The sequence below is a fragment of the Anas platyrhynchos genome, chromosome 1 (assembly GCF_047663525.1).
Source record: "Anas platyrhynchos isolate ZD024472 breed Pekin duck chromosome 1, IASCAAS_PekinDuck_T2T, whole genome shotgun sequence".
In the NCBI taxonomy this organism is placed as follows: domain Eukaryota; kingdom Metazoa; phylum Chordata; class Aves; order Anseriformes; family Anatidae; genus Anas; species Anas platyrhynchos.
The window spans coordinates 145,173,411-145,185,648 of NC_092587.1; the positions used below are offsets into that span (position 1 = coordinate 145,173,411).

Here is a 12,238-nt window from a genome sequence, read left to right on the forward strand (position 1 = left end):
GTGAGACATCATCATGTAACAAAAAAGCTTCTACTTTAACTACACAAGAAAAACTATTTTCCTGTCAAAGTTCATCACAATAATTCCAAAGGCATTTCCCTGAGACAGTCTAACACAAAAAGATGGGGTTAAAATAACATGCTAAACAAATACAAAAGTTATCTTTAGTTTTACTTTTTCTCACCTGTTTGATAGCTGTTACAGTGATGACAAATAAAAGTGGAAGTCCGCTTGTAACTGGACTAGTAGGTGTATCAATAATTAACTGCAACAAAAGGAACAAATATCTTTGGGTTATATTTTTGTGAATGTAAGCAGTGAACTATTCAAACAAAACGTTTCAAGTAATGTTTTCACCAGTATGTTACAAAGTACCAAGGACATTTAATTATAAGGACATTCAATTATAATTAACAGTATTTTAATACAATTTTAAGGATTTTAGGGAGCTTTGGAGGCGAAACCACTGAGCAGCATTTGAAATCAGCATAATGCTGTTTTCACATTATACAATACAGCTGTTCTTAAGCACGCAAGCAGTAAATCCTGAAATACTGAGCTGTGTCTTCTGTAATTATATAAGAAAGAGGTAGAATCCAGAGGAAATTAAGTTGTTAGAATCCGCACAGTTTTTCTTTCTATGCAGTCTAGTGTGTCAAGTAATAGAACTTTTCACTTAACTTTTATTGTTTAATACATTTAAATGTTGTGAATGGTTCAGAATAAAGACACCGAGAAAGCAGCAAACAAATTACTTGAGATAATAATTACAAAATCAAATATTCTATGTATTATGCTAAGCAATTATTATATAAGCATCCACAACTTGTTTTCTCTACAGGCCTTGGTAACTGTGCAGTTGAAAAATTTCTGCCATGGGATGATTCTGTTATAAAAAAATGCAACTTTTAGCATAACTAATAGTATTTTATTATCAACAATGTATATCAATAGTTTTACTCATTTGAATGCTTGTTTACTACAAAATAAAAATTTAAAAATGACACTCATTATATTTAACTTCATCAAGAGATGCCTCGCCCATTAATTATCAAACCAGTGATGGTGTCAATTTCTCTTTAGGTTAGATTCACATTTACAACCTGGGAATGAAATAAAACCCTTTTTGTCGCATCAACAATTCAAGAACCTATCCAAGTTCACCCATTTACCTCCCCAGTCATAAAAAAAAACATTGGATTTTTAAACCTTTTTCAGTTGTTTGCTTTTTTTTTAAGGAAAAATCCAGAAATTTATTTAAAAATGGGGATAGCTTACCTGAACAAGAAAAATGATGAGAAAATAGAAGTTAGCTATTCTTCTGAACTGCTCAAACAAATTTTTCGGTATAAAGTTCCAAAACGTGTACTGAAAACAAATGCACAGATTATCACTGTTTGTGAGAGAAATATTATTCACATCTTTTGTTCAAAGAATCAGACAAATTCAAAAGTCACGATTTATGATTAAATTAAACTAAAAATTGTCTTATTTTTGTTACTTTATTTAATAGTCCACTGAAATGGAATCTTAATTGAAATCATGTATTCCTGGAATCATATCATTTGTGTCAGGTAGGACCTTCTGAACTGTGATAGTCTTGGTACTAGGAATTTAAAGTTTTTCAACAGTATCAATGCTCATTCAGAGATTCAGCTCCAGAACAGCTCACCTGAAGATATCGAAGGATTTTTAAAAACATCTTAGTGGCTTCTAACATTATTTTTAATTCATTTCCATTTTGTACACGACTTGAGGAGGTAGGTGGCACTCTGAGAGTTAACTACGAAGTCATAGCATGCTGAGTACTACGTAAAAGTTGCCAGCCCCTGTTCCTTGACTGATGCAAACATACTTCTCAAAATAAACTACAGCACTGCATAAGAGTACATGGCTGGATATTTCTGGAGAACAAGTCCTACGAGGAGCGGCTGAGGGAGCTGGGCTTGTTCAGCCTGGAGAAAAGCAAGCTCAGGGGTGACCTTATTGCTCTTTACAGATACCTTAAAGGAGGCTGTAGAGAGGTGGGGGTTGGCCTGTTCTCCCATGTGCCTGGTGACAGGACGAGGGGGAATGGGCTTAAGTTGTGCCAGGGGAGTTTTAGGTTAGATGTTAGGAAGAATTTCTTTACTGAAAGGGTTGTTAGACATTGGAACGGGCTGCCCAGGGTCACCATCCCTGGAAGTCTTCAAAAGACGTTTAGATGTAGAGCTTAGGGATATGGTTTAGTGGGGACTATTTGTGTTAGATCAGAGGTTGGACTCGATGATCTTGAGGTCTCTTCCAACCTAGAAATTCTGTGATTCTCTATTCTTACAAATACCTAAAGCTTAAAGAAGTAAGAAACAGTATATAAAAGTGCAAACTGAAAATGCAAAAATTTCAAAGGAAAAAACATAAAAGTTAAGGAGGAAGGTCGTTCCATCATTTAGTCCCTTCCCTTGGCCACAGGGGGTTTAACCTTACTTTGCTTATGCAGCTCGCTGTGTAGCTCCCAAAAACTGGATCAGAGCATTGCTTTTTGGAATGCATGTGAAAAATGACATCTAGAACTGAGTGAAAATGTATGAAAAATGGCTTAAGAAAAGTAACACTATTATCTTACTATTCAAATTCTCATTTGACATATCATAAAATGACAACTCCAATGTAACTTTTGTTTTGAAGAAGAAAGACTAAGAAGCTTCCACTAATTATTTGCTTAGATTACACTGATACATACTGTTATGCAAATTATGCCATGAGCTATACATCTTCTGAATTTGGCCCTGAACGCAAAGACAACCACAGGTCTAGAAGGAAAGTATCTCAGTTCCATTTTAGGGTAACAAGGATCCCCAAGAAACATGCCTTCATTGTATGCGCAACCCCTACAATGCAGACTATAGAATCATAGAATCATAGAACTTCCTATCACAGAATGGTTTGGGTTGGAAGGGACCTTAAAGCCCGTCCAGTTCCAACCCCCTGCCATACAGGGACACCTCCCACCAGACCAGGTTGCCCAAAGCCCCCTCCGCCCCATCCAGCCTAGCCTTGAACACCTCCAGGGATGGGGCATCCACAGCTTCTCCTGGTAACCTGTTCCCATGCCTCAGCACCCTATGAGGGAAGAATTTCTTATCTAACCTAGATGTACCCTCTTTTAGTTTAAAGCCATTATTCCTTGTGCTATCACTACACTCCCTGACAAACAGTCCCTCTCCTTCTTTCTTTCCTGTAGCCCCCTTTAGGTACTGGAAAGCAGCTGTAAGGTCTCCCTGGAGCCTTCTCTTCTCTAGGCTGAACAACCCCAATTCTTTCAGCCTGTCTTTGTAGGAGAGGTGCTCCAGGCCCTGATCATCTTTGTGGCCCTCCTCTGGACTCACTCCAACAGCCCCATGTCTTGTGAGAGTAGAGCAGAGGGGGAGAATCACCTCCCTCACCCTGCAGGCCATGCTGCTTTTGATTCATCCCAGGATACGGTTGGCTTTCTGGGATGCAAGTGCACATTGCCAGCTTGTGTCAGTATTTCATTTACCAACACCCCCAAGTCCTTCTCCGCAGTACCATTCTCAATCCACTCATTTCCCAGTCTGTACTCATGTTAGGAACTTTCCTGAACCAGGTGCAGTACCTTGCACTTGGCCTTGTTGAATTTCCTGAGGTTCATGTGGGCCCACTTCTCAAGCCTGTCCAGGTCCCTCTGGATGGCATCCTTTCTTTCTGCCACATCAATTGCATCACTCAGCTTGGGGTCACCCACAAAGCTGCTGATGGTGAACTCAATCCCACTGTCCACACCACTGACAAAGATGTTTAATAACACCAGTCCCGATACAGACCCCTGAGTAACCCTTGTATTTGTTTGGCTTTAAAGCCTGCACATGCGTAGCTCATGGGAACAATATGTTCTTTTACTATGATGTCCCCCAAATCAGTATATTCCAAATATTCCCTAAGTAAGCACTTACCCTGCTTAAGAAGTTATTTAAATATTGTATCACCTGTTCGCAAGCCCAAACCCCTGCAAGTATATATGCAAGATCTGGGAAGTCAAGTGCTCTCCTCGTGCAATCGGAATACCTTCACCGGGCTGGAATGCTATTCACACTGCCCACTCCCCAGCTACTTGCTTTGGCTGCAGGATTTTAGAAAGAACTGGTTAGACTTGATCAAGAATTTTCCTTGTACAACGGTCCCAATCGTTTAAAGCTGCTGTTGTGATGTGTAGCAATACAGAGAAGGGAAGTCCCACACATGATTTCTGCCTGGTAGTCACAGACAGCAGTATCAGCAACAAGGAAACCCATCCCTTAGGTAATTTTAAGAGATATATACATCAGTGAGAAGCTGAAGTGGTGATAGTGATACAGACACACCAACAAATTATAAGTTAGTACACCACTAGAGCTGACCGCTGTGGTGATCTCACCAGCACTCTTCAATGGCTACCCACAGCAATAAAGCTCCGACTGGTTGGTTTTGTACCTCTGATGACTGTAGGCATAGATTGCAAGCCACAACAGAGGCATCCAAATAATTTATTTTTTCTTATTTCTCCATTAACAAAACATCAGATTTCTTCTCTAATGTCTGAAAATGATATGCATAAATCATATGTAGTGCAACACAACTTAAATTTACAATTCCAGTCATGGAAAGATGGGATTATGTCAATCATGGCTTGAGATGAACCTATTCAGAATTGGGTTTGTTGCCTTTTCACGCACACATAGAGGGAACATGCTAGGTTTATAATTAGAAGAATGTATCCCTGGACTGCAGAAATGATGCCAGATCTTTTACGCCACATTTTTGCTACTCCAGTGTTCAGAAAACATCCTAAGAAGTGAAACAACTTAAGAGAAGGTTATCACCTGAAATCTTCCCAGAAGCATTACTATTGTAACTAAACAAAACTAGTGGCTAGGAAGAGGTTTAAAGAGGTTTCTAACCACTTCTTTGTTACCTCTGGCCGCTACAGTTTGACAAATTGTTTAAACCTACGAAACCACTGGGCCAGGTAAAGCGTACTTTGAAGTGTTATCTTCAGTTACTTTATATCATGTAAATGATGGTATGTGAGAATGAACTGGTTATAGTAATTCTGTATTTTAATCATTAGCTTTGATTAACTACAAAATTATGTCTATTTTCTAATCTTAATGCATTTTTTTTCTTATGAATCTTTGCTTGCAGAAAAGAAAAAAATAGGTTTCAGTGAAAAACTGCTTAAATTTTTCTGGTTTGCAATAACTTTCTGTTTAAATGTGCTAGTATTTAAACTAAAGATGTGCTGGCAGCATATTTTTGTGAGACAAGATATTTAAAACACCAGAAAGACAAGTAAGTTATTTAAAACAATCTGTAAAAAAAGTTGAATGTTCATCTTTATCCAAAGTATCTGATCTTCCTTATATGCCAACTTCCATCTACTGCTTTCCCAGTGAAGCAGTGTTCTTTCCTGCAGCTTCATCTTTCCTCACCATCTCTCTTACCTCAATAAATATGAACATACTGGGAGCAGACCATTTTCAGAAAATCATGTTTGGGTTGGTTGGGACCCTTCAGGATCGTCTAGTTCTAACCTCCCCATGCCATGGGCAGGGACACCTCCCACCAGCCCAGGTTGCCCAAAGCCCCATCCAGCCTGGCCTTGAACACCTCCAGGGATGGGGCAGCCACAGCTTCTCCAGGCAACCTGTGCCAGGGCCTCACCACCCTCAGCAATGAAGAATTTCTTCCTTATATCTAATCTAAACCTACCCTATTTTAGTTTAAAGCCATTCCCCCTTGTCCTATCACTACACTCCCAACAAAGAGTTCCTCCCCAGCTTTCCTGTAGCCCCCTTTAGGTACTGAGAGGTCACAGTGAAGTCTGCCTGTAGCCTTCTCTTCTCCAGGCTGAACATCCCCAGCTCTCTCAGCCTGTCTTCATGTAGGAGCTGCTTCAGCCCTCTGATCATCCTCGTGGTTGTCCTCTGAACTCACTCCAAGAGCTCTGTGTCCTTCTTGAGCTGGGGGCCCCAGAACTGAACGCAGCACTCCTGGTGCGATCTTGTGGTACTGGAGCAGAGGGGGAGAATCACCTCCCTTACGCTGCTGGCAACGCTTCTGTTTTCCTTGAACCTCATACATTTTTAGTATAATCCTTCATTATACTGGATTTCAGACATACGAAGTACACCTTTATTCTTCACAGAAGTAACAAGTTTTGAAAGATTTTAGGCAAGAAAGAAAGATCGCTAAGATGCCTAGTCAGATCTCCCCCTTTCCTCACTCCTCAACCGCCTGTAGCTCAGACCAGGATCTACAAATTGAAGGTTAACATTTAACCACCATTATCACTCCCAGGAGAAACTACAGAGCAGCTGCCACTCAGAACAAGATCTCATGACTGTGTTCAAGGCACTTTCTCTACTCTAGCAAGGCAGGAACAAAATAAAAGCCTTTGAAGAAAAGACGTTAAATATGTTCGTTTTTAATATCTCAGATTTTGTGCAGGTAGAGAGATAATACCACCTGATATACTCTGATATTTTCTGGTCACACTTTCTGTAAACTCTGAAAAACATTGTGAAAAAAGAGTATACATAAAACTGTAATTTGCTTAACGGAAATAATGTATCCAAATAATTATGCCCTTGAAGCTTGTAAATTGGGGAAGGCTTAACTAAACTTTTTTAATAGCTGCGTAAGAGAGATCAAAGGACATACGAATTTTGCATATGAGATGCAGTATGTTAGACAGCAAGTAGTAGAGCTGCGTTCATCTCTACAATGAATAGATGCATCTCAAGCACTGAGCAAGGAACGTAAAATCAGTCTGTCTTAAGTCAAAAGAGCATAATTTCAGTAGATTTTCTTTCAATTTATTATCATGATAGTACCTGCAGGGCTGATGCATTTCTGTAACTGCATGCTTGGTGTCCTTATTCATACCTCAGCAGTATTCCCACCTACAGGCACCTGCCCCATCTTACCAACTCTTCTATCCTGTCACTTTGCTAATGCCTTGTTGGCTTCCAGCCTTGCTAGAGCCAGTCCCATGGATTCAAAAATATGAAATATGGTCCTCACAATGAACTGATTTAGTTTTAAACTTTGCATTTTGATCTTTTCATTTGATATCTCCACTTCAGATTTTTGGCTCACATCTTAAGCTTCTCTTTTCATCCTAAAAGACAAAAACTTTCTTAAGTAAAGGTTTCTCATGTAATTACTTGATATAAAATGCTGGAGCTGTAAAACAAAACAAAACAAAAAAAGCAGCACTCCATTTTGCATTATTGAATTCTATCAACATCTCGATTTCTTACAGTTTATTTTTTGTATTTGTTTTCCAATAGTCATTGTCTCCCTGCTAACCTGCTTCGATCTGATATTCTGACACTCCTTTCCCTCAGTACTACTAGATATTTTTCACTGTTTCTTGTAGGTGCTTAGAACTATTCTGCCAAAAATTTCCCTGTGTTGCTTCAGTCCTGGTTTGCATACATCCTGCTGTGCTGAATTCTAAATCCTTCTGCAAAACAAGATCCACCTTCAGGAAAAATAAACTCAGGGAAGAACAGAAAAAAGCTAAACAATAATGCCTGCAGTCACTTCTACGTTTTAAATGTCTTTCTTTTAACAAATCCAGAAATCTGCACAAGACTTAAGCGTGATCATAGTAACTTCAGTATCGCTAATATATAGATTTTTATAGTACCTATCAATTATCTGGAGATTATATATTCTTAAGCTGCCAGTTTACCGACTGGACACATGTATGTGTGCATATATATGCATATATTTTATAACTACATAAATATTACATACATATACATACAGCTATCCTCCTTCAACAGTATAGATAAAAAGAACTGATCAAAGGTTTGACCATTTCTTTAAAATTAGTTTCACTTATATCAGTATTATTTTTTTAAACAATTTGTCAAAGTTTAATAGATCAGAGAATTGGTAGAGACAACTATAATAATAAGTGTGGAAGAAGAAAATCAAGTTAGCTGAAATCCTAAGCACTGAGTCCAGGCCCATTTATCTCCAGAGACTTGCTTTTATAACTGTATCAGAAGTTTGCAGCAGAACTGATCCATGATATTTGATGTGCTAAATCAGTCTCACCTCTCTCCCTTCTTCAGACAAAAAGTTTCAGTCATCTATACTTACAAAAGACTCGATAAAAATGGAATTGTAATATCCACAGAATTCTGAAAAGCACTTTGTGAGGTACAGAAAGCAACTCTGAATGAATATAGAAAAAGCAGTTAGCTATATTTTAGTAAAAGTATAAACTTGCACTTCATCTGCCCACTCTTTGTGACTCCATTAAGTGAGACACCCTTCTTTCTCCCCACCACATGATGTAAGGCAAGTTACTTCACATCGATCACAGTAAACTCTGTTAAATGTAGGGCTTTTGCATGTGACTAAGAGTCACATGTATACTTGGAGTGCAAAAATGAAACTGATTTGGGGAAATCAGTTCAAATGGTGTGCACGCATTCAGGGTCTCCCAGGTCAAGGGTAGCAAGCATGCAGGGGAAGGCTCTAATGCCCAGTGAGGCACACACAGATCATGACAGTCACAAGTTTGATCTCTTTACTGTCAGACTAGAGAATGCAGGAACGTGAATGGACAAACGTTTTGTCATAAGGTTCCTTAAAAACAGTTACCAGTAACATAGGATTCCTACTACAAACCAAGAATTGTATCTTTCATAGCTCTCTCTTAATTTAGGCAATTTCATCAGATTAATCAGATAAATCTGTATCTTCAGGAACTCCTCTGACAAACACATCCTCTAGCATCTGAAAGATTATTCAATTACAGTTAAAAAAAAAAGGCTTACAGTAAGGATGACTGTCTAAGGATAAAAGTCTCAGAGAGCATTAGCAAAAGAGATGTGAAACTATGAGCACAAACAAGCTTCACTTTCTCATACATAAAGTGAAGGGAATTACACCCATCCTCAAGCTTTCTTCCTTCTTCTCCCTTACCCCCTTACACCACGCCCTAAAGTACTGACTACATATTTGTATGAAAAACTTCACTCTGCCCCAGCAATGAATAATAGATAGCTGGTAATCCTGGACTGAATCAGTGAGGTGACAAATGGCTTCTCCTACAATACAAGAGGGTTGCAGGGAGCCACTATTCTGGAAATCCCACCCAGAAGAAGATCATGAAGATCCTGCAGCTCTTCCTAGTTCTCTCTAGGTATTGGGGGTTTTTCCTGAAGAAAACTGCATTATCACGCATTCCATCCCATCACAGGCATTGCTGTCCATCAGCTGGCACCAGAGAGCGAGCCCATTCATTTAGAAGGATGAGGCCATTTACTCTTCTTTATTGCTGACAGCTCTTGCCCCACTCACCCCTAGGGACAGCTGGGCAAACCTTACTATTTAACTCTTGCAGCATCAAATCTGACCTTCTACATCAGCCAGCATGGCTGTGAGCAAGTGGAGTGCCAGGGCACAAGGTGGAAGCTCTGCATTATGGCTGCTTTTAGAGCAGATCAATATGTCCACACTGAAAGGCACACAAAACTTTCCCTGCACCGGTACCTACCCACACACATTTCTCTCTGCCCCACAAGGCATGCTGTACAAATATTTGCACTTCACACAGATGACCATACCAGTTCCCAGCGTGGGCTTGGGATGCTTTTTTTGAATTTCAAATATCACTGCTCAGGGCTGTGTTTGAACTCCTCAACTTAGAGCTGCTGTGTCACGTCCCTGCAGAGGCCAGACAAATCCTCAGTTATGAAGTACGACCTTGGAGAGGTCTGGGACAGCCTGGGTCTCCTCGGGGTTCTAAGTAGCACTGTAGGGTGGAGGCATTTTAATATTTTAATAAGCTTCAGAATTAAGATTTCTTCCAACTGTGGCAAAAAAAAAAGGAGAAATTAGAGCCTTGCTGCCTCCAGTCTTTGTGGTTTAATAACATGATGCTGGAAGGAAGTGCTGCATGGAAGCAAGCATGAATGCCTGCTGGAAGAAGGCAACATTTCGACATCCTCTGAAACATGCCAGAGTTACTTAGCTTTATTTATCTATTAGTCACTGAGATCAAGATGACTCACAATTAATCAGATTAGCACTGAAAGTAGCTAAGCTTCTGCTTCCAGTTTGATAGGGCTCTCAACACGCAGCATTATCGTTTCAGGCAATTCTCATACAAATCAGCGTTTGGATCAGTATTTGAAGAGAAGCCCCAAGGAAGCATGCAAGCAACAGAAGAGATTTGTGAAACAAAAACGGGAGTATTCTGGTCAGTGAACACTGTCATAAAGCATTTCAAAGCAGGAGTTAGTAACAGTATTGTCTTGCCACCCAGAATTCACATTATTGCTTCTTTTTAAGAACCTACACAGGAAATAAAGCTATAGTACCAGGCTGCATTTCGTAATTCCATATAATAATTTAAACTGGATGAAATCTCTTTGCAAGGACAAGCTCTTCAAGTAACTGTTCAGCATCCACTGTAGAATCAATTTTGCATTTCACTTGTAGCCTTGTCCCTCTACTTAAAGCACCGTCTTTCTGGAGGCTTAAGCTCCTCTGCTTCCAGTTAAGTGACAGAGGCACAAGTGTCTTTTGTAGCTGTAAAAACTTCACAAAACAGTAAAAGTTTGCCTTGGTGAACCTGTCTAACTGCAAAAATAGTATGGACTCATTCCCCACAAACTGAAAATAAGAATGAAAGTTATGTTAACATGGCTTCCAAACCCTAAGTTTTTTGTAAATCTCTGAGTGGTACAGAAAAAAACAATTAGTCCTCCTACAGAGTCCCCACTATTCTTAAATTTGTCAGTTGTTTGACACACGGCAACGTCTGATCCTTCACTCAGGGGTCACTCACTGTCTTGGCATCTCTGACACTTCTAGTTCTTGTGGTTCATCCTTTAGGTTCTCTGCCTAACATGGTGAGCAGCTGCCATTAAACATGTTCTCACACAACTTCTTTAACACTGTGCTCTCCACGATTTTAGTTTTCTACACAACTTCTCCTCTGTTCAAGAAATACAAATGTATTTATCCCATTAGTCTTTAGTTCACTGAATCAGCTAGAATTGAATTTGCAAATACCTACTTCGTCTACAAATGAATGAGATTCCTGAAACACAGCAGTTCTATGAAAATACCACATCAACATCAGGGAAAGGAAATTGAATGTTAAAAATTACTAACAAATGAAAAAATAAAGACTTACACCATTGTATAAACCCACAATTAGCCTATGCATTGAAAGCTCTGTGTACTTCACAATCTTAAAGCTCCACAGCTTGCTTGAGAAAAGGTACAGACAAATGTGAGCAAAGACACAAACCAGCTTCCGTACAGGATTGCTGAACAGACCAAAATTATTCAGCCCGAAAAGGAATATGGCAGAAGACCATTAACAGAGTCAAGAAGATAAACAGCATAATGGTTGTTTGCAGATTCAAGAACTTGTAGTCATCATACGAAATGAGGAAGTGGGAATTTCAAAATGAAGGTTTATAGTTTTATTTTGGTGAACACTTCTACAGTTTAACTGCGCATTAACTACATATTCTGAAAATACACGTAGGTTCAAAATGCGCTGAAGAAATTCAGTCTAGAAATTCATAAAAAGCAATTAAATACAAAGCCATCACTTTTGGCTCACAAATGGCTAAATCACAGATCAGCAAATACTAACAGAGCGTGGTGAGGCACTGGAGCAGGTTGCCCAGAGAAGTTATGGATCCCTCATCCCTGGAGGTGTCCAAGGCCAGGCTGGATGGGGCTGTGGGCAACCTGGGCTGGTGGGAGGTGTCCCTGCCCACAGCTGGGGGGTGGAACTGGGTGGGCTTTAAGGTCCCTTCCAACCCAAACTTTTCTGTGATACCAAGATTCTACTGAGGGCAAGTATCACTCTGTGCTTACTTGTCCTTGCTTTCTTCCATAGGCGTCTACCCCTAGTGCTAGATGGGCCACTGGCAATTCTTAAATCATTGTAAGAACTGGTCTGGCACATCCACATGCTGCTATGTATGTAAAGATATCCTGTGCAGCTCACTGCTTGGGATACTCTGAGCACAACAAAAGTATGAGGTGTGGACCTTAAGCAAATTTCATATTAATTATTTTGTAATTCGTCACTCTTTAGAACTAAAAATGATAAAAACTTGATGTTATGCTGATTCAGAAGAAGAAGTTGATTTCCACCAAGTTCTTTTAGCTACTACTGCTATAAAATTTAACTTAACCTTTTGAAACA

The 12,238-nt window shown here is 39.5% G+C and overlaps 1 protein-coding gene across 4 annotated transcripts in view; it reads right to left on the bottom strand.

Annotated features, from left to right (window-relative positions):
- Positions 1-12,238, bottom strand: part of ATP11A (ATPase phospholipid transporting 11A) — a 123,491-nt gene that overhangs the window by 50,038 nt on the left and 61,215 nt on the right. For all 4 annotated transcript variants that reach the window (XM_005021829.6, XM_072031827.1, XM_072031845.1 and 1 more), the window contains exons 3-4: positions 1,279-1,368; positions 185-265 (exon numbers count right to left, since the gene is read on the bottom strand). In XM_005021829.6, coding sequence (XP_005021886.1) covers positions 185-265; positions 1,279-1,368 — 171 coding nt within the window. The remainder of the gene's footprint in view (positions 1-184; positions 266-1,278; positions 1,369-12,238) is intronic.